This window comes from Coregonus lavaretus (assembly GCF_964263955.1).
Source record: "Coregonus lavaretus genome assembly, chromosome: 28".
Taxonomy (NCBI): domain Eukaryota; kingdom Metazoa; phylum Chordata; class Actinopteri; order Salmoniformes; family Salmonidae; genus Coregonus; species Coregonus lavaretus.
In genome coordinates, this window is record NC_140015.1 from 35,000,188 (window position 1) to 35,026,924 (window position 26,737).

At 41.9% G+C, this 26,737-nt stretch overlaps 1 protein-coding gene across 1 annotated transcript in view; it reads right to left on the minus strand.

Annotated features, from left to right (window-relative positions):
* Positions 1-25,201, minus strand: part of LOC311104475 (E3 ubiquitin-protein ligase rnf213-alpha-like) — a 69,981-nt gene extending 44,780 nt beyond the window's left edge. Inside the window, exons 1-16 of the mRNA XM_084146324.1 lie at positions 25,101-25,201; positions 23,620-23,769; positions 23,036-23,196; positions 21,651-22,724; positions 15,844-16,055; positions 13,834-14,004; positions 13,443-13,645; positions 12,920-13,209; positions 12,236-12,495; positions 11,752-11,961; positions 7,683-7,875; positions 3,279-3,334; positions 3,006-3,183; positions 627-794; positions 405-503; positions 193-315 (exon numbers count right to left, since the gene is read on the minus strand). Of these exons, the coding sequence (XP_084002450.1) occupies positions 193-315; positions 405-503; positions 627-794; positions 3,006-3,183; positions 3,279-3,334; positions 7,683-7,875; positions 11,752-11,961; positions 12,236-12,495; positions 12,920-13,209; positions 13,443-13,645; positions 13,834-14,004; positions 15,844-16,055; positions 21,651-22,724; positions 23,036-23,196; positions 23,620-23,722 (3,501 nt within the window). The 5' untranslated portion in view covers positions 23,723-23,769; positions 25,101-25,201. The remainder of the gene's footprint in view (positions 1-192; positions 316-404; positions 504-626; positions 795-3,005; positions 3,184-3,278; positions 3,335-7,682; positions 7,876-11,751; positions 11,962-12,235; positions 12,496-12,919; positions 13,210-13,442; positions 13,646-13,833; positions 14,005-15,843; positions 16,056-21,650; positions 22,725-23,035; positions 23,197-23,619; positions 23,770-25,100) is intronic.
* Positions 25,202-26,737: the final 1,536 nt, after the last annotated feature.

Genomic DNA, 26,737 nt, shown 5'->3' on the forward strand with positions numbered 1-26,737 from the left:
TCAATTTGATTTCCATTGATAATTTTTGTGTGATTTTGTTGTCAGCACATTCAACTATGTAAAGAAAAAAGTATTTAATAAGATTATTTCATTCATTCAGATCTAAGATGTGTTGTTTAAGTGTTCCCTTAATTTTTTTGAGCAGTGTATTAAATCTATATTTAAGTAAAGTGTTACCACGAGTCTACTGACCTGGCACAGTGAGGTGACAGCTTCCAAGGCACATTTCTCGAAACTCCTGGCCACGTGAGGGTGAGATTCATTCAGGACCTCCATCTGGGAACAGTAGATATCTATCTGATCCAGGGGAGACTCCTAGAAATGTGGAAAAGGTATGTCAGCCATTTCACCAATGGATATTTCAGTCAGTTCTCAATTCTACTGTATGTGTGGTAGTTTCTTACCCGTTTCAGTTTGCCCTCCAAGTCCCTAGTGAACGTTTGTCTCCATTCCTTTGTGAAATCGTCATTGGCAAACTTGAGAGAGATTATGTTGTTCCACATCTGTGAGTCGTGGCAAAAAATAAAGAACATAATTAGTCAAAAAACAGACACAGCACTACAACTAAAAAAATGAAAAATTCAACGTTATGATTTGCACAACAAAATATAAAATGTTCTCCTCACCTCAATCTCTGTGGTAACATGGACGCTGAGGTACAAGGTGGACACACCCCTGCCCAGCAACCGATCTCTGAAGGTTTGGCCGATCCAGGATCTGACGATCACCATCGCCTCAGACAGCAGCTCCAGCTCTTTGGCATGCATATGCTCCCTTACCACGTCCTTAGTTGCCTTGAAAGGAATGGTAAGTTATTTTAATCATTTTTGGAAAATGTCTCAACCATAGCAATCCGATTACTAGAAAGCCCCTCAGACCACAGCAATTTGACAGGAACACTCATGGGTGCACTCAATATGGCCGCCAGTCCACCCATCACAGAAAATTGACTTAAAGGGGAATGTCCCTTCTAGTAATTATTTTTCTATGGTCTGAACTAGTCGGCTGTACCTACGCCAAAACGCTGATATTTCTCCTTCTATAGCATGTTCTCTATCTTCTTTTAAAATAGTGAACCAACATGTTTTCAGCACTTTTAATTTTCAATGCTCTCTCGTCTCTCTGAAGCAGACATATAGAGAGCAATATGTTTGGAACATTGAATCGCAATAAAGAATCATGATACAGTGCATTCGGAAAGTATTCAGACCCCTTCACTTTTTCCACATTTTGTTACGTTACAGCCCTATTCTAAAATGGATTAAATTGTTGTTTTCCCATCATCAATCTACACACAATACCCCATAATGACAAAGCAAAAATAGGTTTTTAAAATTGCTTGCAAATGTATTAATAATAAAAAACGGAAAGACCCTTTACTCAGTACTTTGTTGAAGCACCTTTAGCAGCGATTACAGCCTTGCGTCTTCTTGGGTATGACGCTACAAGATTGGCACACCTGTATTTGGGGAGTTTCTTGCATTCTTCTCTGCAGATCCTCTCAAACTCTGTCAGGTTGGATGTGGAGCGTCGCAGCACAGCTATTTTCAGGTCTCTCCAGAGATGTTTGATCGGCTTTAAGTCCGGGCTCTGGCTGGACATTCAGAGACTTGTCCCGAAGTCACTCCTGAGTTGTCTTGGCTGTATGCTTAGGGTCGCTGTCCTGTTGGAAGGTGAACCTTGGCCCCAGTCTGAGGTCCTGAGCACTCTGGAGCAGGTTTTCATCAAGAATCTCTCTGTACTTTGCTCCGTTCATCTTTCCCTCGATTCTGACTAGTCTCCCAGTCCCTGCCGCTGAAAAACATCCCCACAGCATGATGCTGCCACCAACATGCTTCACCAAAGGGATGGTGCCAGGTTTCCTCCAGACGTGACGCTTGGCATTCAGGCTAAAGAGTTCAATCTTGGTTTCATCAGACCAGAGAATCTTGTTTCTCATGGTCAGAGTCCTTTAGGTGCCTTTTGGCATCATGTGCCTTTTACTGAGGAGTGGCTTCCGACTGGCCACTCTACCATAAAGGCCTGATTGGTAGAATGCTGCAGAGATGGTTGTCCTTCTGGAAGATTCTCCCATTTCAACAGAGGAACTCTGGAGCTCTGTCAGAGTGACCATTGGGTTCTTGGTCACCTCTCTGACCAAGGCCCTTATCCCCCGATCGCTCAGTTTGGCTGGGCGGCCAGCTCTAGGAAAGGTCTTGGTGGTTCCAAACTTCTTCCATTTAAGAATGATGGAGGCCACTGTGTTCTTGGGGACCTTCAATGCTGCAGACATTTTTTGGTACCCTTCCCCAGATCTGTGCCTCGACACAATCCTGTCTCAGAGCTCTACGGACAATTCCTTCGACCTCATGGCTTGGTTTTTGCACTGACATGCACTGTCAACTGTGGTACCTTATATAGACAGGTGTGTGACTTTCCAAATCATGTCCAATCAATTGAATTTACCACAGGTGGACTCCAATCAAGTTGTAGAAACATCTCAAGGATGATCAATGGAAACAGGATGCACCTGAGCTCAATTTCGAGTCTCATTGCAAAGTGTCTGAATACATTTGTAAATAATGTATTTCTGTTTTAATTTTTTTTATTAATTTGCAAACATTTCTAAAAAACCAAGTTTTTGCGTTCTCATTATGGCGTATTGTGTGGAGATTGATGAGGAAAAATGTGTATTTAATCAATTTTAGAATAAGGCTGTAACGTAACAAAATGTGGAAAAAGTGAAGGGGTCTGAATACTTTCCGAATGCACAGTACATATAGAATCCCAATACATATGGTATCAGCACCTATGTATCATGATAATATACAGTAGTATTGTAACGTCCCTGAAAATTCCAAGAAATACAAGACGGTGGACAGATTCAAAGACATGTTCTTGATGCATTTTTAGCTGATCAAAAAACCTTGTTATCTAGAGAGTCAGTCCATACATACTGATGGCCAACCGCTTTTCTAGGGCAAAGTCTAAATGAGTCAGACATTTGCTACTTGAACTCCACATACCTGTGACTCAAAGGTCCGGGCAAACTCGGATACGGAGACAACCATGTTCATGCATGCCACAGGGATGTCTGTGAAGTTCTGAGTGTAGGTAGAAGTCGATCGTACTCCTCTGCAGATCTTCTCAAGTAGTTTCACTGCAGTTGCCAAGCACTCTCTGCCATACGCCTCACTAAAACAACTGCAACCACAAGAAACAGTGGATGTTTTACGATAACTATCATCAAAGATCAAAAGGAAACAAGTGAACCAAATTAGGTTCAGTAAGTCAATCACCTGTATTTCTCCTCGATGAGATTGCTTTGAATGTATGAGAGAGTGTCCGACACATACTGCAGGACAGAAAAAAAAAACATTGTTAAAGTTAAAAACAGTTGATTTGAAAATGAATGCTCTATAATACTTTTAAAAACATTCTGGGTTTATTGGCTAGGATACAGAGATATGAAAGAGTGTGCTGAAAAGGCTGTGGGCCGGATTCAAACCCATGCTGCAGGAGTATATAATATGTACTCCATATATATATATATATATATATATATATATATATATATATATATATATATATATATATATATATATATATATATATATATATATATACACACATATATACACACACACACACAGTGAGGGAAAAAAAAGTATTTGATCCCCTGCTGATTTTTTACGTTTGCCCACTGACAAAGACATGATCAGTCTATCATTTTAATGGTAGGTTTATTTGAACAGTGAGAGACAGAATAACAACAACAAAAAATCCAGAAAAACGCATGTCAAAAATGTGATAAATTGATTTGCATTTTAATGAGGGAAATAAGTATTTGACCCCTCTGCAAAACATGACTTAGTACTTGGTGGCAAAACCCTTGTTGGCAATCACAGAGGTCAGACGTTTCTTGTAGTTGGCCACCAGGTTTACACACATCTCAGGAGGGATTTTGTTCCACTCCTCTTTGCAGATCTTCTCCAAGTCATTAAGGTTTTGAGGCTGGCGTTTGGCAACTCAAACCTTCAGCTCCCTCCACAGATTTTCTATGGGATTAAGTCTGGAGACTGGCTAGGCCACTCCAGGACCTTAATGTGCTTCTTCTTGAGCCACTCCTTTGTTGCCTTGGCCGTGTGTTTTGGGTCATTGTCATGCTGGAATACCCATCCACGACCCATTTTCAATGCCCTGGCTGAGGGAAGGAGGTTCTCACCCAAGATTTGACGGTACATGGCCCCGTCCATCGTCCCTTTGATGCGGTGAAGTTGTCCTGTCCCCTTAGCAGAAAAACACCCCCAAAGCATAATGTTTCCTCCTCCATGTTTGACGGTGGGGATGGTGTTCTTGGGGTCATAGGCAGCATTCGTCCTCCTCCAAACACGGCGAGTTGAGTTGATGCCAAAGAGCTCCATTTTGGTCTCATCTGACCACAACACTTTCACACAGTTCTCCTCTGAATCATTCAGATGTTCATTGGCAAACTTCAGATGGCCCTGTATATGTGCTTTCTTGAGCAGGGGGACCTTGCGGGCGCTGCAGGATTTCAGTCCTTCACGGCGTAGTGTGTTACCAATTGTTTTCTTGGTGACTATGGTCCCAGCTGCCTTGAGATCATTGACAAGATCCTCCCGTGTAGTTCTGGGCTGATTCCTCACCATTCTCATGATCATTGCAACTCCATGAGGTGAGATCTTGCATGGAGCCCCAGGCAGAGGAAGATTGACAGTTATTTTGTGTTTCTTCCATTTGCGAATAATCGCACCAACTGTTGTCACCTTCTCACCAAGCTGCTTGGCGATGGTCTTGTAGCCCATTCCAGCCTTGTGTAGGTCTACAATCTTGTCCCTGACATCCTTGGAGAGCTCAATTTATAACATTTCTGACATGCGTTTTTCAGGAATTTTCTTTCTTTGTTTAACACTTTTTTTGCTTACTACATCATTCCATATTTGTTATTTCATAGTTTTGACGTCTTCACTATTATTCCACAATGTAGAAAATAGTAAAAATATAGAAAAACCCTTGAATGTGTAGGTGTGTCCAAACCTTTGACTGGTACTGTACACACACGTTCTGGAGTAAGCAACTAAGACCACTAACCTACCATAGCCCACTCCTACAGTGTATTAGTTCTTCAACTAGTTACAGTGGGGGAAAAAAGTATTTAGTCAGCCACCAATTGTGCAAGTTCTCCCACTTAAAAAGATGAGAGAGGCCTGTAATTTTCATCATAGGTACACGTCAACTATGACAGATAAAATGAGAAAAAAAAATCCAGAAAATCACATTGTAGGATTTTTTACGAATTTATTTTCAAATGATGGTGGAAAATAAGTATTTGGTCAATAACAAAAGTTTCTCAATACTTTGTTATATACGCTTTGTTGGCAATGACACAGGTCAAACGTTTTCTGTAAGTCTTCACAAGGTTTTCACACACTGTTGCTGTTATTTTGGCCCATTCCTCCATGCAGATCTCCTCTAGAGCAGTGATGTTTTGGGGCTGTCGCTGGGCAACACGGACTTTCAACTCCCTCCAAAGATTTTCTATGGGGTTGAGATCTGGAGACTGGCTAGGCCACTCCAGGACCTTGAAATGCTTCTTACGAAGCCACTCCTTTGTTGCCCGGGCGGTGTGTTTGGGATCATTGTCATGCTGAAAGACCCAGCCACATTTCATCTTCAATGCCCTTGCTGATGGAAGGAGGTTTTCACTCAAAATCTCACGATACATGGCCCCATTCATTCTTTCCTTTACATGGATCAGTCGTCCTGGTCCCTTTGCAGAAAAACAGCCCCAAAGCATGATGTTTCCACCCCCATGCTTCACAGTAGGTATGGTGTTCTTTGGATGCAACTCAGCATTCTTTGTCCTCCAAACACGACGAGTTGAGTTTTTACCAAAAAGTTAGATTTTGGTTTCATCTGACCATATGACATTCTCCCAATCCTCTTCTGGATCATCCACATGCACTCTAGCAAACTTCAGACGGGCCTGGACATGTACTGGCTTAAGCAGGGGGACACGTCTTGCACTGCAGGATTTGAGTCCCTGGCGGCGTAGTGTGTTACTGATGGTAGGCTTTGTTACTTTGGTCCCAGCTCTCTGCAAGTCATTCACTAGGTCCCCCCGTGTGGTTCTGGGATTTTTGCTCACCGTTCTTGTGATCATTTTGACCCCACGGGGTGAGATCTTGCGTGGAGCCCCAGATCGAGGGAGATTATCAGTGGTCTTGTATGTCTTCCATTTCCTAATAATTGCTCCCACAGTTGATTTCTTCAAACCAAGTTGCTTACCTATTGCAGATTCAGTCTTCCCAGCCTGGTGCAGGTCTACAATTTTGTTTCTGGTGTCCTTTGACAGCTCTTTGGTCTTGGCCATAGTGGAGTTTGGAGTGTGACTGTTTGAGGTTGTGGACAGGTGTCTTTTATACTGATAACAAGTTCAAACAGGTGCCATTAATACAGGTAACGAGTGGAGGACAGAGGAGCCTCTTAAAGAAGAAGTTACAGGTCTGTGAGAGCCAGAAATCTTGCTTGTTTGTAGGTGACCAAATACTTATTTTCCACCATCATTTGCAAATAAATTCATTAAAAATCCTACAATGTGATTTTCTGGAAAAAAAATTCTCGATTTGTCTATCATAGTTGACGTGTACCTATGATGAAAATTACAGGCCTCTCATCTTTTTAAGTGGGAGAACTTGCACAATTGGTGGCTGACTAAATACTTTTTTCCCACTGTATAATAACAACTGATTGGATTTAGCTATATAGCACGTTTACCAGCAGCTCAATGCGCTTTACATACTGTGCCTTCAGAAAGTACATACCTCTTGACTTTTTCCACATTTTGTTGTGTTACAGCTTGAATTTAAAGTGGATTCAGATTGTCACTGGCCTACACAGAATACCCCTTAATATCAAAGTGGAATTCTGTTTTCCAAATGTTTGACTAATTTATTAAAAATTAAAAGCTGAAATGTCTTGAGTCAATAAGTACTCAACCTTTTTGTTATGGCAAGCCTAAATAAGTTAAGGAGTAATAATTTGCTTAACAAGTCACATAATCAATCAGTTGAAATAATCATCTGAATTGGAATGGAGCTGAGCACAGGCAAAATCCTAGATGAAAACCTGGTTCAGTCTGCTTTCCACCAGACACTGGGAGATGAATTCACCTTTCAGCAGGACAATAACCTAAAACACAAGGCCAAATCTACACTGGAGTTGCTTACCAAGAAGACAGTGAATGAAAGTGGCCGAGTCACAGTTCTGACTTAAATCTACTTGAAAATCCATGGCTGAACCTGAAAATGGTTGTCTAGCAATGATCAACAACAGATTTGACAGAGCTTGAAGAATCTTGAAAATAATAAATGGGTTAATGTTGCACAAACCAGGTGTGGAAAGCTCTTAGAGACTTACCCAGAAAGACTCACAGCTGTAATCTCTGCCAAAAGTGATTCTAACATGTATTGACTCAGAGGGTTTAATACTTATCAATCAAGACAGTGTTTAATTTATTTAATTGTACAAATGTTAGAATTTTGTGTAGATCTTTAACAAAAAATGACAAGTAAATCAATTTTAATCCCACTTTGTAACACAACAAAATGTGGAGTAAGTCAAGCGGTGTGAATACTTTCTGTAGGCACTGTAGTCAGAGGGGAGACTAGGGTCCAGCTCACCTGGTTGTTGCTATAGGTGACATCCTGAGGGGCCCTCAGAGTGAAGACATGGAGCAGGTCCAGCAGTTCCACGTTGATGAGGACGCTGCATTCCATCAAGTCCTCTATGGGCAGCAGACACATCCAGGACCGAGACACTAGTCTGTCCATCTCCACCAGATGGCCATTGTTTTTCATGAGATTCAACATCGCTCTAAAAACAGAGGGAAAAAGGAGGGATATCAGAGATCACCAATTCATATATAAAAAACAGTGCCTTCGGTAAGTATTCAGACCCCTTGACTTTTTCCACATTTTGTTACGTTACAGCCTTATTCTAAAATGGATTAAATAAATAAAAAATACCCCATAGTTTGCAAACATTTCTAAAAACCAGTTTTTGCTTTGTCATTATGGGGTATTGTGTGTAGATTGCGGAAGATTTTTAAAATCCATTTTAGAGTAAGGCTGTAACGTAACAAAATGTGGAAAAAGTCAAGAGGTCTGAATACTTTCCGACGGCACTGTATGTATGTACCGTAATTTTTCGGACTATAAGCCGCGCCTTTTTCCCCATTTTTCGACCCTGCGGCTTATATAACGGTGCGGCTGTTACGGATACAGGTATCCTGTGTCTTTTTGTGTTTTTCCTCTCCTTCTGCCCTAATCACAGGTGTCCTTTATGTTCCTGATTGGTGGTCGTTGGGGTGTCTGCTGATTGCTAAGGTGGACCAATCAGTGGACATTCCTCTGCATTGCACCACCTGTTTCTGGTTTTTCAATCACACATCCCATTGTTTAAAAGCCGGTCAGTTGTGTTTGTTAGTAGAGACTATTTCTGTATGTGAGTATGGATACTGTGGTGGCCTGTGTACTCACTAAGTTGCTGGTTACTCTGTTTGGTAATTTTGTTAGAGACTATTTCCGTATGTGAGTATGGATACTGTGGTGTCCTGTGTTTTGTGTACTCACTAAGTTGCTGGTTACTCTGTTTGGTAATTTTGTTAGAGACTATTTCCGTATGTGAGTATGGATACTGTGGTGTCCTGTGTTTTGTGTACTCACTAAGTTGCTGGTTACTCTGTTTGGTAACTTCGTGTGTTTCTGGGAAAAGGGGAATTTAAGCAAGTTGCCCTTGGGCGTACATTACCCGTAGGAAGAAAACAGTCTAAAAACACTAGTTAGACCTGAGCGGACCACCCACTGTATTTTTGTATGATTAACAGTAGCTTCGCGGTTCTTGAGGCAGGCAAGATCAGTTTAGGTTTTTTTTTACACTATTGTTTCATTTCTTGGGTCCTGCTCAGCCCTTTTTCCCAAACCTTTACCGTGTGTTCAAAAATAAACCTTTTATGTTTGACGGTAGTTTATGGTTGTCATGTAGTTTTTGTTCTCACTGTTCCATGTCACGCTTCTAATTCGCATGAATTATGTTACGGGTCTGATGTCCATCCACCCTAGACGTTTAAAGCCACGGGGTTCGTAACAGCGGCTAATCTATGGATTTTTACAGCTAACGGCCACTCGAAGACCTCCTAAATCTATGGATTTTACAGGTTACAGTCCACCAACTTTAACTCTATGGGCTCTATGACCGGTCCGCGCCCCCCACCTTTAAGCGGCGGGCTCCAGCAGGAAAAGCTGGAGGCCGGAAAAGAGTGAGACAGGTAGCGCGCAAAAGTAAAAGTGGAACGAGAGACAGAACGAGAGACAGAACGAGAGCAAGACAGTTTGTGCAAAGGAAGTTTTCATGCACAAACCCTCATTATGGAAAACAAACGTAGAAATGCATATGATGCAGCTTTTAAGTTAAAGGCAGTCAATCTGGCTGTAAAAGAAGGAAATAGAGCTGCTGCACGTAGCCTTGGCATCAATGAGTCAATGGTGAGACGTTGGAGACGCCAGCGGGAAGAACTGTCTAAATGCAAAAAGTCAAAAAAAGCTTTCAGAGGTAATAAAAGCAGATGGCCCGAACTTGAAGACTTTCTTGAAGATTGGGTGAACACACAGAGAGCAGACGGCCGAGGTGTTTCCACCGTGCAGATCCGACTGAAAGCTGAAACAGTCGCCACCGAAATGAAAATTGAAAATTTTAGAGGTGGACCATCCTGGTGTTTCAGATTTATGAGACGAAAGGGACTGTCCATCAGGGCGCGGACGACTGTGTGTCAGCAACTCCCTCCCGACTACCAGGAAAAAATAACAAACTTCGGCGAATTCACACAAAGAAAGATAGAGGAATATTCCATCGGACCAGATCATAAATATGGATGAAGTGCCTTTGACGTTTGACCTGCCTCTCACTAGGACTGTTAACAAGAAAGGTGAATCGTCCATCACGTTGAGAACCACTGGCCACGAGAGAACGAATTTCACTTGTGTTCTTGGCTGCACAGCATCTGGATTAAAGCTTCCGCCAATGGTGACTTTTAAGCGGATTACAATGCCAAAAGAAAAGATCCTGAACGGCATCTCCTTTAAAGTCAACAAGAAAGGGCGGATGATGGAAAGCGTAATGAATGAGTGGCTGAATGAGTGGTACGTCAAGCGCCCTGGAGGATTCTTTCGCCAAAAAAAAGCTTTGCTCGTTTTGGACAGCATGAGGGCCCATATAACGGATTATGTGAAAGCAGCCATCAAGAGCACAAACTCGATTCCAGCTGTGATTCCTGGGGGCACAATGAAGCATCTGCAGCCACTCGACATCAGTGTCAATCGTGCGTTCAAAGTGGCACTACGCGTTCAGTGGGAGGCGTGGATGACTAGCGGCGATAAATCATTCACCAAAACTGGTCGCATGCGAAAAGCAACTTTCGCTCAAGTTTGCGAGTGGATCCTGATAGCGTGGAGGAGTGTCAAAACATCCACGATCATTAACGGGTTCCGAAAGGCTGGACTGCTGCGTGATGAAGAGGAGGACGCCGCCACAGCTGAGGCCCTTCAGAGGCTGTTCGATTCCGACAGTGACGAAGAGGAGTTCGTTGGTTTTGAGAGCGACAACGAAGGAGAGAGGATAGTGGCTGACGAAGCCACCCTGAGCCTGTTCGTTTCCGACACTGAAGATGAGGACTTTGGTGGTTTTAGTACGCAGGAAGAAGACGGAGATGAGGATTAATGACTTGACTTTTCTGGTTACAGCCGTGTACTGCACCTTAGCCTAAAAGATGAAGACGAGGATTAATGACTTTTCTGGTAGACTGATTACCGTGTATTTTAAGCAGCCGTGTTGCTGCAACTTTAGGCTTACTGTCGTGTTACAGGCACTTTATTTTGCACTTTAAAAAAAAACACATTTAATTTAGCCATTGATATTGCCTCGTCAAGCGCTGTAAGCTTTGTTTTTTGTTATGGTACTACTGTAGGCTATAATGTAGATAAATATTCAAAGATGTGCACACTTTTTCTAGGTTTTTCAAAAATAACCAAAGTTAAGTGGTTAAATGATTGTGACGCTATTAACACATTTTGCTGGGGAACCCCTAGCACTCCCTCAAGGACCACTGGTTGAAAACCACTGCTGTAGATCACTGCCGGTATGTGCGCTGGGAGCGCACCGTTTAAGTTTGAAAGTTGAAAAGTTTGTGTGTCTGAAACGCTATGTGATACAGTACAGTTTACACAGCACAGTATATGTTCTGTAGCTACTATTGCACTAAATGGTAACACTTGAATACGTTATGCAAATATGCAACTTGTTTGTTGAAAAGTTAATAAATGGGAGCTTCCTCAAGCAGCCATCTCTTTCCCGACAATCCCCTCTGTGCACGAACCCTTACATATGGTAATTAAACATTAAAACACCTGCGGCTTATAGTCCAGTGCGGCTTATATATGTACGCATCATTCAATATCATTCAATTTAGCTGCTGCGGCTTATACTCCGGTGCGCCTTATAGTGCGGAAAATACGCTATCTATAATATATATAATTTTTTGGTTTAAAATATTCATTTCTAGAGGGAATTTTGTTTCTTTGTTCGTTTACCAAAAAAGGAACAGAACATAATTGTGAAAGGCCAAACCTTTAGCGTAATCTAGTGAGACAATAAGAATGATTTTCTATTACGACGAGGAGAATGGAAGTCCTGTACCTCCTGTCCTGGCTGTTGAGTGTCATGTTGCCCGCTTTGAGGCCTTGGAGGCCCGCCCAGGACAGCTCGTACTTGGGGGTGACAGTGGTAGATATGGGTGCGAACGGTTTGGAGGATCCCTTGAGGAGGTGGAGCAGGGGGAGCACCAAAATCCACCGGGGCCCTTCAGTCTTAACACTGTTGATCAGAGCCACCAACATGTCTGGCAAGCTGGTCAGGAGAAAAATACAGCAGGTTGTTTTTCACACAAAAAGAAAGACATCAATCAGCATTTCTTTGTCCACAAACAATTAATGAGAACTCATCCACTAACATGTACTGCTGTCAAACACTTTCTGTTAGAAACTGTTTTGAGAAAATGTGTATAAAATTTTACTCAGTTGTTTCAGACTAATACAAATGATTACATCTTGTATAAAAACAAACAATAATCAGTGTCTGCAATAGGCAAAAAATAAGCAGAAATCCCGACGCCAAAACCCACTTTTTGAGACCTGAGACGGCTTGGGAGAAGTCGGTCCAGTACTGCAGGAAGGAGTCTTTGGGCAGCTTGGGCAGGCACAGGGCAGTGCAGAGCCGGGTGGACTCTCCGTGGTCCAGCTTGAGGCTGAACTGCTTCCACACGTACAGCATGACCACGGCTGCCCTCATGGGGTCCTGGATGAAGCAACTCTTCCCCTCACCCTCCTTCTGCAGCTGAGGAACAACGTTGTCCAGCATGAACTGCTTCAGCAGCTTCCTGACCTTGGGGAGGCAGAACAAACAGTGAATGTTAACAGATTTGTTTTGGGGACAGAAAATACATGTGGAAAAAAACTAAACAGCAATCATTACAGAAATGATAACTCCCACACACAATATTACCTCTACATTTACAGCATTGTGCAGAGTCTGCACATTTATTGGGTGTCATCTTTTCTACAAGTCAAGCAAATAGACGCAGTGAAATGCTTGCTCTCATTTAACTTCTAACAGCAATACATTAGAAAAGGGGAGGCAGGGCAGGAGAAGGCAAAACAAGCAAAAGCCAAACAGGGGGGGAAACGGCTAGGCCAGGGTGAAGAGGTGGGTCTTTAGAAGGGACTGGAAGATGGAGATGGATTCTGAGTTTCAGATAGGTGGAAGGAGGGAGTTCCTGAGCCTGTGTGACATTTAGAACTTCACTTACATCTTTTTCGTCGTAGTCTAAGGAGAACCATTTCTTGTGTGTCTCCTCATAGACAAACGGGTTCCCGTAGATCTGGTAAAACTGATTCAGCTGATTGAGGAAACTCTTGAAGTTAATGTCAGTCCAGCTCCTGAGGAGGTCAAAGATACTCTCTAGCATAACCTTCCCTGCGATTTCTCGGCCTTCGATGACACTTTTTCTTTGGTCGGGCCAAAAAGCGTCTTTTAGTCGCTTGAGCACGTTCTTGGATGGCTCCACACAGATGATGTCATCATACTGATGCCAGTCCCCTGAAACCAACCAACATAATTGTTTAATATGATATCTGCATACATTTTAGACAATTTCCTCACATGTAAGAAAGTGTTTGAACAAAATAGACTAGCAGAACCAAATAGATGTATAATAGAAATCACCAATAAGGTTTTGAACTTCATGTTTATATGAAGTAAACAGAACATTTTAAAATCAGTGACTTACAATCAAGACCTGCTATAGAAATTGTTATAGCAACTGCACCCACCTTCTTCATTAAGCAGATGGGATTTGACAAAAAGACATCTGTTGGTGGTGGGGTGGGTAGAATCCAGTTTGTATATGTACTCATACTCGTACTTTTGCTTTTTATGCTTGTAGACGAGGTACTTGTATGGTATGGACACGGTTGCATTAGATTTGCTTGTGATCAAGCTCCCTTGGACTAGGAACCCATGATCTCCAAGATCCCTGTAGAGATGCATTGGTTTATCATCTGCTGCACATCACATACAATAACCAACACAACGAGTCTGTTGTTTTCTATGTGAGATAGATGGGAACAATGTTGAACATTATAAGCAGCTTCCTATTGAATACATATTCAACATATTTGGCAAAACTGTCTTGATGGCTGATACATGTATATAAAAACCTACCTAGACACAGTGAGCTCAACTGAATTGGTTTTCCAGGTCCCAATGTTCCCCCCAGCCCTGATGAAGATGCGGTCCTCGTCTGGGTTTAGCTTGAAGTCCTTCGAGAGGACAGCGTGGAAATAGATTGTGAGTCTCTCATTTGCAGAGACCTGTTTATTCCCTGGAGGTATCCTGAAATTGGACCAAACAAATGAATTCGATGAGTATTGTATTAGCTAAGTGGAGGTGTGCATGATTGATACTGATATACTGATAAAAGTGATTTGAAATGTGCAGAGCCGAGGTCGAATGTGTAACACTCCTGGCACAAGCACATCCCCCACCGGAGACTGGGGTTCAATCCCCATCTCCACCCTTCCTCCTACAGTGCCTTCAGAAAGTATTCATACACCTTTACTTTTTCCACATTTGGTTGTTATAGCCCGAATTTAGAATGGATTAAATTGAGACTGTCTCACTGATCCACACACACACACAGAAAAACCCTTGAATGAGTAGAACACACACACACACACTACCCCATAGTGGTCCTCTGTAGCTCAGCTGGTAGAGCACGGCGCTTGTATAGCCAAGGTAGTGGGTTCGATCCCCGGGACCACCCATACACAAAAATGTATGCACGCATGACTGTAAGTCGCTTTGGATAAAAGCGTCTGCTAAATGGCATATTATTATTATTATTATTATGTCAAAGGAAATTGTAGAAAATTAATACAAAAATGTTAAGCAGAAATGTCTTGAGTCAGTAAGTATTCAACCCTTTTGTTATGGCAAGCCTAAATAAATTCAGGAGTAAAAATGTGCTTAACAAATCGCATAATAAGTTGCTTGGACTCATTCCGTGTTCAATAATAGTGGTGAACATGATTTTTGTACCCCACACATACAATTATTTGTAAGGTCCCTCAATCGAGTAGTGAATTTCAAACAGATTCAACAACAAAGACTAGGGAGGTTTTTCAATGCCTTGCAAAAAAAGGCACAGATTGGTAGAAGTGTGAAAAATAAATAAGCAGACGCTGAATATCTCTTTGAGCATGGTGAAGTTATTAATTACACTTTGGATGGTGTATCAATACACCCAGTAACTACAAAGATACAGGCGTCCTTTCGAACTCAGTTGATGGAGAGGAAAGAAACTGCTCAGGGACTTCAACCATGAGGCCAAGGGTGATTTTAAAACTGTTAGAGGTTGTTTAATGGTTGTGATATGGGAAAACTGATGATGGATCAACAACATTATAGTTACTCCACAATACTAACCTAAATGACAGAGTGAAAAGAAGGAAGCCTGTACAGAACACAAATATTCCAAAACATGCATCCTGTTTGCAACAAGACACTTAAGTAATACTGCAAAGAAATGTGGCAAAGAACTGAACTTTGTATCCTGAATACAAAGTGTTATGTTGGGGGCAAATCCAACACAACATCACTGAGTACCACTTCATATTTTCAAGCACGGTGGTGGCTGCATCATGTTATGGGTATGCTTGTCATCAGCAAAGGAGTTTTTGGGGATAAAAATAAACGGAATAAGAGCAGGCAAAATCCAAGAGGAAAACCTTTCAGAGACAAATTCACCTTTCAGCAAGACAATAACCTAAAACACAAGGCCAAATATACACTGGAGTTGTGAACTCAGGAGTGTGAATACTTATAATAATATTTCTGCATTTCATTTTCAATAAATTAAAAAACATGTTTTCACTGTCATTATGGGGTATTGTGTGTAGATGGTTGAGAAAATAAATATATTTAATCAATTTTGAATTCAGGCTGTAAGACAACAAAATGTGTAATAAGTAAAGGAGTATGAATACTTTCTTTGCTTCTGTAGCTATGGTTAAAGTGGATTTCCACTCTCAAAAACATGTTTTGAAATAAGCATATCATTGAGGGTCTGTGGGTGTTTTTGAAAGTGCTTTTGTGCACAAAAATATGCCTTTCAGGTTCTTCATGCTATCATTGTGTGACTTCTGTTATGAACAACAGACGATTTGTAAATACCTTTTTGGCGGTGGAACATCCTGACCCTTGGTTTCAGAGTCGTCGCTTTTGTTGTCTTTCCGTTTCTCTTTATTTACACCTGGGCTCTGTGGTGTAGGGGAGGAGGAGGAGGTGGTCGTGGAGGCGTCTCCTCCCCCATGGGCAGGCTGCTGCTGGACCTCCATGTTCTCCACCTTCACCTGTGGGTCCACACTGGAGCCTCTGCTCTCCACCTTGCCAGAGGACAAACAGAGAGTTTGAGGATCAGTCTGCTCTCCGCCTGGCCAGAGGACAAACAGATACAGTGAGAACATCTCTTCAAATAGCAGCTTGGTTGACCTCCCTAGCGCACTACACCTAGGAAGAAAAAACAGAACACCTTACTGTTCTACTCATCTTTCTTGTGCGAATACCGGAACTTATATTTTCTTACTAGCATGGATTTCGCTGATAGCTGCTTTTATGAGGAAGGTTTCACTTGAAATGACTCGGATATGTGCTTGTTTTACCAACCTTAATTGAATGCGCTGATTGTAAGTCAAATGTTAAAATGTAAATAGTGTGTTTGAAGGGATGAGTTTCAGCAGGGCGAAGCGCAGAATAGAATCACTCAAGACTATAATTAAAGGTGATTTGTAGATCAGTGGTTCTGCGCAGTCCGACTACAATGTAGTTGATCTCAAACACACACCAAGTCAGGGAAGGTAACAAGCTCCCCCCGCACCCTTAGACAAAACAAACTACATCACCCATAATAACCTAGTCTAAGCATTTTTTTGACTAATCTAGTTAATTAGCGCACATGGTGGCAAATGTTGCCCTAATTCAGGTTTAGAATACGGGCTATATTAAGTTAGGGTTACCTTATGGAAATAAATACTAGCCCGTATCATAGCAACATACAAATACATTGGATTGATAAAAGAGAACCCCATGGTGTTAGATCAATACTATTCAGATATGAAGAGATATAAACTGAGTGTACAAAACATTAGGAATACCTTCCTTATATTGTGCACCCCCTTCTGCCCTTAGAACAGCCTCAATTCGTTGGGGCATGGACTCTACAAGGTGTTAAAAGCGTTCCACTTCAATGTTGACTTCAATGCTTCCCACAGTTGTGTCAAGTTGGCTGGGTGTCCAGTCGCGTTGCAGTTCTTGACACACTCAAAACCGATGCGCCTGGCACCTACTACCATACCCCGTTCAAAGGCACTTCAATCTTTTGTCTTGCCCATTCACCCTCTGAATGGCACACACACAATCCATGTCTCAATTGTCTCAAGGCTTAAAAATACCCTAAACTAATTGAAGTGGATTTAACAAGTGAATTAATAAGGGATCATTCATGTAAAGCTTAGAGACGATATCATGTTAAATACTGTTGAAGTAATATGGCTACAAGTTTACCTTCCTCACCAAAAGCCCATTCTTGTGGGAAGCTGCTATAGACCACCAAGTGCAAACAGTCAGTATCTGGATAATATGTGTGAAATGTTTGATAATGTACAGTTGAAGTCGGAAGTTTACATACACTTAGGTTGGAGTCATTAAAAAACGTGTTTTTCAACCACTCCACAAATTTCTTGTTAACAAACTATAGTTTTGGCAAGTCGGTTAGGACATCTACTTTGTGCATGATAAGGAATTTTTCCAACAATTGTTTACAGACAGATTATTTAACTTATAATTCACTGTATCACAATTCCAGTGGGTCAGAAGTTTACATACACTAAGTTGACTGTGCCTTTAAACAGCTTGGAAAATTCCAGAAAATGATGTCATGGCTTTAGAAGCTTCTGATAGGCTAATTGACATCATTTGAGTCAATTGGAGGTGTACCTGTGGATGTATTTCAAGGCCTACCTTCAAACTAAGTGTCTCTTTGCTTGACATCATGGGAAAATCAAAAGAAATCAGCCAAGACCTCAAAAAAAAAATGTAGACCTCCACAAGTCTGGTTCATCCTTGGGAGCAATTTCCAAACACCTGAAGGTACCACATTCATCTGTACAAACAATAGTACGCAAGTATAAACACCATGGGACCACGCAGCCATCATACAGCTCAGGAAGGAGACGCGTTCTGTCTCCTAGAGATGAACGTACTTTGGTGTGAAAAGTGCAAATCAATCCCAGAACAACAGTAAAGGACCTTGTGAAGATGCTGGAGGAAACAGGTACAAACGTATCTATATCGACATAACCTGAAAGGCCGCTCAGCAAGAAAGAAGCCACTGCTCCAAAAACGCCATAAAAAAGCCAGACCACAGTTTGCAACTGCACATGGGGACAAAGATCGTACTTTTTGGAGAAATGTCCTCTGGTCTGATTAAACAAAAATAGAACTGTTTGACCATAATAACCATCGTTATGTTTGGAGGAAAAAGGGGGATGCTTGCAAGCCGAAGAACACCATCCCACCGTGAAGCACGGGGTGGCAGCATCATTCTGTGGGGGTGCTTTGCTGCAGGAGGGACTGGTGCACTTCACAAAATAGATGGCATCATGAGGAAGGAAAATTATGTCGATATATTGAAGCAGCATCTCAAGACATCAGTCAGGAAGTTAAAGCTTGGTCGCAAATGGGTCTTTCAAATGGACAATGACCCCAAGCATACTTCCAAAGTTGTGGCAAAATGGCTTAAGGACAACAAAGTCAAGGTATTGGAGTGGCCATCACAAAGCCCTGACCTCAATCCTATAGAAAATGGGTGGCCGACAAACCTGACTCAGTTACACCAGCTCTGTCAGGAGGAATGGGCCAAAATTCACCCAACTTATTGTGGGAAGCTTGTGGAAGGCTACCCGAAACGTTTGACCCAAGTTAAACAATTTAAAGACAATGCTACCAAATACTAATTGAATGTATGTAAATTTCTGACCCACTGGGAATGTGATGAAATAAATAAAAGCTGAAATAAATCATTCACTCTACTATTATTCTGCCATTTCACATTCTTAAAATAAAGTGGTGATCCTAACTTACCTAAGACAGGGAATTTTTACTAGGATTAAATGTCAGGAATTGTGAAAAACTGAGTTTAAATGTATTTGGCTAAGGTGTACGTAAACTTCCGACTTCAACTGTATGTGATATCAACAGAGAAGTATATTTTCTGGGTGATTTAAATATTTTCTGGCTCTCATCAAGAAAGAAATTCTAACTGTAACTAGTGCCTGCAACCTGGTTCAGGTAGTCAGTCAACCTACCAGGGTATTTACAAACAGGACAGGAAAGAAATCATCAACATGTATTGATCACATCTTTACTAATTTAAAGCAGTATCCAAATCCATAGGATGTAATGATCACAATAGGAAAACCAAAGTTTCAAAGGCTGGGCCTAATATAGTGTATAAGAGGTCATACAATAAGTTTTGTAATGATTCCTATGTTGATGTAAATAATATTTGCTGGTCTGTGGTGGGTAATGAGGAGCAACCAGATGCTGCACTTGACACATTTATGAAATTGCTTATTCCAGTTACTAATAAGCACCCACCCATTAAGAAAATGACTGTAAAACTGTTAAATCCCCTTCGATTGATGAGGAATTGAAAAATGGTATGGTTGAGAGGGATGAGGCAAAAGGTATGGCAAATAAGTCTGGCAGCCCAAGTGATTGGCAAATGTACTGCAAATTAAGAAATCATGTGACTAAACTAAATAAAAAGAAACTATACTATGAAACAAAAATAAATGATATAAAGAATGATAGTAAAAAGCTTTGGAGCACCTTAAATTACATTTTGGGAAAAAAGGCAAACTCGGCTCCATCATTCATTGAATCAGATGGCTCATTCGTCACAAAACCCACTGATATTGCCAACTACTTTAATGACTTCTTCATTGGCAAGATAAGCAAACTTAGGTATGACATGCCAGCAACAAATGCTGACACTACACATCCAAGTATATCTGACCAAATTATGAAAGACAAGAATTGTACTTTTTAATTCCGTAAAGTCAGTTTGGAAAAGGTGAAAACATTATTGTTGTCTATCAACAATGACAAGCCACCGGGGTCTGACAATCTGGATGGAAAATTACTGAGGATAATAGCGGACGATAGTGCCACATCTTAAATTTAAGCCTACTAGAAAGTGTGTGCCCTCAGGTCTGGGGGGAAGCTAAAGTCATTCCGCTAACCAAGAAAAGTAAAGCCCTCTTTACTGGCTCAAATAGCAGACCAATCAGCCTGTTACCAACACTTAGTAAACTTCTGGAAAAAATGGTGTTTGACCAAATACAATGCTATGTCACAGTAAACAAACTGACAACAGACTTTCAGCACGCTTATAGGGTAGGACACTCAACAAGCACAGCACTTACACAAATGACTGATGATTGGCTGAGAGAAATTGATGATAAAATGATTGTGGAAGCTGTCTTGTTAGACTTCAGTGCAGCTTTTGACATTATCGATCATAGTCTGCTGCTGGAAAAACTTGAGTTATGGCTTTACAGTGGATAAAGATGGATAAAGAGTTACTTGTCTAACAGAACACAGAGGGTATTCTTTAATGGAAGCCTCTCAAACATAATCCAGGTAGAATAAGGAATTCCCCAGGGTAGCTGTTTAGGCCCCTTCCTTTTTTTCCATCTTTACTAACGACATGCCACTGGCTTTGAGTAAAGCCAGTGTCTATTTATGCGGATGACACAACACTATACATGTCAGCTACTACAACAACTGAAATAACTGCAACACTTAAAGAGCTGCAGTTAGTTTTTCGGAATGGGTAGCAAGGAATAAGTTACTCCTAAATATTTCCTAAACTAAAAGCATTGTATTTGGGACAAATCATTCACTAAACCCTAAACCTCAACTACATCTCGTAATCAATAATGTGGAAATTTAGCAAGTTGAGGTGACTAAACTGCTTGGAGTAACCCTGGATTGTAAACTATCATGGTCGAAACATGGGGAGAAGTATGTCCATAATAAAGCGTTGTTCTGCATTCTTAACAACACTATCAACAAGGCAGGTCCTACAGGCCCTAGTTTTGTCGCACCTAGACTACTGATCAGTAGTGTGGTCAGGTGCCACAAAGAGGGACTTGGGACAATTGTAGTTGGCTTAGAACAGGGCAGCACGGCTGGCCCTTAAAAGTACATGGAGAGCTAACAAAAATAACATGCATGCCAATCTCTCATGGCTCAAAGTGGTAGAGAGATTGACTTCATCACTGCTTGTTTTTTTTAAGAGGTGTTGACAAGCTGAATGTACCGAGCTGTCTGTTTAAAATACTTGCACACAGCTCGGACACCCATGCATACCCCACAAGACATGCCACCAGAGGTCTCTTCACAGTCCCCAAGTCCAGAACAGACTATGGGAGGCGCACAGTACTACATAGAGCCATGACTCCATGGAACTCTATTACACATCAGGTAACTGATGCAAGCAGTAGAATCAGATTTTTAAAAAAACTGGTAAAAATACACCTTATGGAACAATGGGGACTGTGAAGAGACACACACAAAGGTACAGACACATGCATACACACACGATAACATATGCATTATACACACACGTACACATGGATTTTGTACTGTAGATATGTGGTAGTGGTGGAGTAGGAGCCTGAGGGCACACAGTGTGTTGTGAAATCTGTGAATGTATTGTAATGTTTTTAAAATTGTACAAACTGCCTTAATTTTGCTGGACCCAAGGAAGCGTAGCTGCTGCCTTTGCAGCAGCTAATGGGGATCCATAATAAATACAAATAGCTTTCACCTGGATTCACCTAGTCAGTCTATGTCATAGAAAGAGCATGTTTTGTACCCTCAGTGTATTTTGTAATGTCAAGCAGCTACATTACCTCTGATTTCTTCTGAGAGCCAAACACCATGTCCTTATTAACAGTGGTGGGTGGCTTCGAGTCGTGGTTCTGCTGACCGTCTTTCCCTTCCTGTTTGTCTTGCCTGGTCTGGTTCTGCTTAGCATTCTGGTTTGCATTCTGGTCCAGGTTCGTCTGCTTTGAGTTGGCCATGTCTTTCTTGTTCTTGGTGCTCTTCGCTTCAGCAGCCTTTGGAGCTTTCTGGTCAGCGGTCTTTGCGTCAGCAGCCTTTGGAGCTTTCTGGTCAGCGGTCTTTGCGTCAGCAGCCTTTGGAGCTTTCTGGTCAGCGGTCTTTGCGTCAGCAGCCTTTGGAGCTTTCTGGTCAGCGGTCTTTGCGTCAGCAGCCTTTGGAGCTTTCTGGTCAGCGGTCTTTGCATCAGCAGCCTTTGGAGCTTTCTGGTCAGCGGTCTTTGCGTCAGCAGCCTTTGGAGCTTTCTGGTCAGCGGTCTTTGCGTCAGCAGCCTTTGGAGCTTTCTGGTCAGCGGTCTTTGCGTCAGCAGCCTTTGGAGCTTTCTGGTCAGTGGTCTTTGCGTCAGCAGCCTTTGGAGCTTTCTGGTCAGCGGTCTTCACCGCTACCGCTGAGGCTGACTGAAGAGGGGGGATGGTGGTGGTGAGGGACGCAGGAGTGTCATTCGGAGCCGACTCTGAGGTCTGTTTTGAAGGTGACTGAGATACGTCATTCTCTTCACTGCTCTGTTTATCTTTCCCTGCGGCAGGCTGGCTCTCTGCGCCGGCCTCAGGCTGTGACGAGGCAGTGCTTGGAGGACCTTGATTGTCAGACGTGTTCCCAGTTGGACTGATTGTACTGGGAGCTGCTGATGTTGCTGATGCACTGGCTGGTTTCTCCACTGAGGCAGACGTGTCATGAAGTGAGTTGGGTGTCTCGTCCATGGCGCTGGCATCGCTGTCGCTGTCGGAGGACTCTGCAACTTCCTGTTTCCTGTTCTTCCCCTGGCTGTCCATAAGAGAGATGTCGGACAGGTCAGAGGTCACCTGGTCAGAGTCCAATGACGCAGGGCCGTCTTTCTTCTTCTTGGTCCTCTTCCTCTTTTTTCTCTGATTGAGCCAAAGGTTGAAACAAGAGAACAAACCTTAGCATATCCACTCTTCCCTCAACCAACATGACTTAATTTGGTATTTTATTAGGATCCCTATTCGCTGTTGCAGCAGCACCTACTATTCCTGGGGGCTACAAGCTAGGTGAACAATTATAATCCGTTTTTTATACCTGAACAGTATTATTGATACAGTTTAGTGACCGATAAAAAAAAAACTTTTGACATAAAAACCTTTTCAAACACAACATAATAAAATCTGTGAAATTAGAATGAGGAAGTTCTGAAAAACATGTTGGTTTTAATATCCACCTTTTTCTTAGGGTTGCTGTTAGGCTCTTCATTGGGCCGTTTTGGAGAAGTATTCTTTTCCCGGTTGTTCAGGGATGACCCATCGCTCTGCGTTTCTGTCTTCTCTGTCATACTCTCCAATGATGGCTGTAACAGTTTAGGTGAACTTCCAGAAGTGTTGTCTGCATTTGAAAAACAAATCATCATCAGTTGCATTAGTGGTTGTGAATTACATTGTCAAGCTGATCATAATTCCCTCAATTGTCTGGTGTAGGCTATATCCCCCTCTTCCTTCAGTCACCATTACTGTTGTAAAATCAATACTCTTTTGATGGAGGGTTTGAGTCAGATCTTTTTGCAGTGTGCTGACAGCACCCCTTCTGAAAAGTACTTTATATAGGGGCAATTCCACAATAACACAATATTTCAATTTAAAATGTATGTCAAACAAAAAAGAATGATTGCAAAGTAAAACAAACCATACAACTCTATGCACAAGGCCTACTTTTAACAATTTCCACTGAACATTTTACAAAAACAAATCAAGTTTCTTCAAGTAAAAAAGCATGTATTTATATAATATAACATTAGAGGGCAATACTGACCCGTCTCATTGGTGAGCGATTGTGTAGATAGCCGATGGCCACACTGGCTGCAGTATCTTGCAGTTTTCTCAAACCCAACACGGCCACAACCGGTGCACTTCATCTTGAAGTTTCAATGGCGACTGTATTTCAGACGGAACAGTTGAGTATCTATGACAGAGCCCGGGAGCAAATCTCTTTCACTTTCATTTCACTTAAAGGTGCTTCCATTTCAATGAAATGTGAGAAACAACTAGCCAGCTAACGTTATAGCCACTTCGCTAATCTAAAACCAGTCAAATATATTCTAGGATCCGTTTAGTGGCAGACTGTATAATATCTACCCCAAACCAAATACATACATACATACAGTATCTTCAGTCCAGGCTATAGCTACTGTTAACGTTATGGCTCTACAACCAAACATATTTTTGTAATGTAGCTAGTTAGCTAATGCCATCTGCATGATTGAACTAGAAATAGCTTTTCCTTCCTAAATATTTGTATCAAAGTCATCCTAATATATAACTTATTACAGACCAAGTAGACAAGTTTTTTTTTTAAATCAACTACCTAACAGTAGCTAGCTAGATCCTGATGTGTGGTTGTTCCCCGAGGCGCAAAATCTGACCACGTCCACCCAGCGATTGAGAAATTATCCAATGGCAAACGAATCCTCTGCAACACTCATGATAGCCACTTCCGCTTTCGTTTCTAGAGAACTACACAACAGCCTAGTGCCTGGATAATTAACTAGCTAGCTATATTACAATTGACGAATGCAAAAACTCATCGGAAATGACAAAGAAATGCACTGATATTATCAATAGTAAGCGTTCTAGCTAGTAGATGTGTTACTGCCTGGTGGTCGTTAGCTAGCGCGTCTCGGTTCAGCTAGTATAGCTACATTCCACTCGACAAGGAGTGTAATGTTAGCTAAAACGACTGGTTCCCAGACCAGTGGATAGCTACTAACTAAAAAAAGCCCAACCACAGATTAAAGTTAACATATAGCTAGTTAACTCCCATATAAACTGTTGCAAATTAATGTCAAAACCCCGTCACCGGCATGCCAACGTAAAAAAGTTGTCTCCTCTGTATTGCTAGCTGACATGTAATGTAGCTAGCTAACTAATTATGACACCAACCCCTGCGCAACAACATTGCACTGCCTCGCTAGCACGCTAACTTCGTGCACAACTTCACTAAGTTAGCTAGCTAGGTAATTCATCTGTGACACCAAAAACCAATAGTTACATGACTATAATTCAAGCAGTTGCCATCTAACCAGCTTGGTAAATAGCCTACACAATTGCTAACTACTACGTGAGCTAGCTAAATGGCCACTTTGAGTTGCCGTTAGCCTCCCACACCATCAGACCTCTTCACCTCAGTGCTAGCCTCTTCGCTCCGGGAATGTGTACAGGTCTCCCAGAGCGAATAGGCTACCCCAGTGCCAAAGGAAGCTAATTGAAAATAGCTTTGCTACTGTGTACATTTACCTGTGTTAATCGCACGATTGTCTGTGATCAGGAATAAAATGATGACCACGATGTCGAATTACACTTTCGTTTTGTGAGAAATGGTTGTCAACAAGCTCATCAGTGTCCGCATGCCTTAGCTATCCAACTATTTCTTTCAGTGAGTTCCCAATGTATCACATGCATTGCAAGCGAAGGCAGCTACATGGTGGGGGATTTCCGAATGACATGGTAGGTTCTTGCCCTTAAACTGTCCAACTGTGAAGGTCAAAACATTTTTTTACCATTGTGTTTTCCCCAAGTGAATTAATAAAGGTTCATTGATTAATCAAGAACTGATAACAGCTGCTGTTTATTTGGGCCCCAATGCCCATTACAGCAAACTTTTCTGATTATTTGGCATGAACTTGCATGCCAAGTTAAATGTGCAATGCTTTGACCACCTTTAAAAATTATTATTTAATGATAGAATTTGGCAGTGTTAATTGAACCATTGCAAATGTTTGGACTGAAGCAACACCATTTCCCCCTAATGTTCAATTGAGTCAACATGAATGAGATTCAAGGTAATATGAGATCTGACTTAATTGCATGAACATTATAATAACAATGTTTTCAATATTTTTGAGGCACAAGCCCTCCTCTACTGAAATGGTGAGCACTGAGCACCGTCCATTTATGCCTGCAGATCTCCTCCACAAATCAAATCAAATTTTATTGGTCACATGCGCCGAATACAACAGGTGCAGACATTACAGTGAAATGCTTACTTACAGCCCTTAACCAACAGTGCATTTATTTTAAACAAAAAAAGTAAGAATAAAACAACAACAAAAAAAGTGTTGAGAAAAAAAGAGCAGAAGTAAAAATAAAGTGACAGTAGGGAGGCTATATATACAATAGAATAAAGTGACAGTAGGGAGGCTATATATACAGGGGGGTACCGTTGCATAGTCAATGTGCGGGGGCACCGGCTAGTTGAGGTAGTTGAGGTAATATGTACATGTGGGTAGAGTTAAAGTGACTATGCATAAATACTTAACAGAGTAGCAGCAGCGTAAAAAGTATGGGGTGGGGGGGCAGTGCAAATAGTCCGGGTAGCCATGATTAGCTGTTCAGGAGTCTTATGGCTTGGGGGTAGAAGCTGTTGAGAAGTCTTTTGGACCTAGACTTGGCACTCCGGTACCGCTTGCCGTGCGGTAGCAGAGAGAACAGTCTATGACTAGGGTGACTGGAGTCTTTGACAATTTTGAGGGCCTTCCTCTGACACCGCCTGGTATAGAGGTCCTGGATGGCAGGGAGCTTTGCCCCTGTGATGTACTGGGCCGTACGCACTACCCTCTGTAGTGCCTTGCGGTCAGAGGCCAAGCAGTTGCCATACCAGGCGGTGATGCAACCAGTCAGGATGCTCTCGATGGTGCAGCTGTAGAATTTTTTGAGGATCTGAGGACCCATGCCAAATCTTTTTAGTCTCCTGAGGGGGAATAGGCTTTGTCGTGCCCTCTTCACGACTGTCTTGGTGTGTTTGGACCATGATAGTTCGTTGGTGATGTGGACACCAAGGAACTTGAAGCTCTCAACCTGTTCCACTACAGCCCCGTCGATGAGAATGGGGGCGTGCTCAGTCCTCTTTTTTTTCCTGTAGTCCACAATCATCT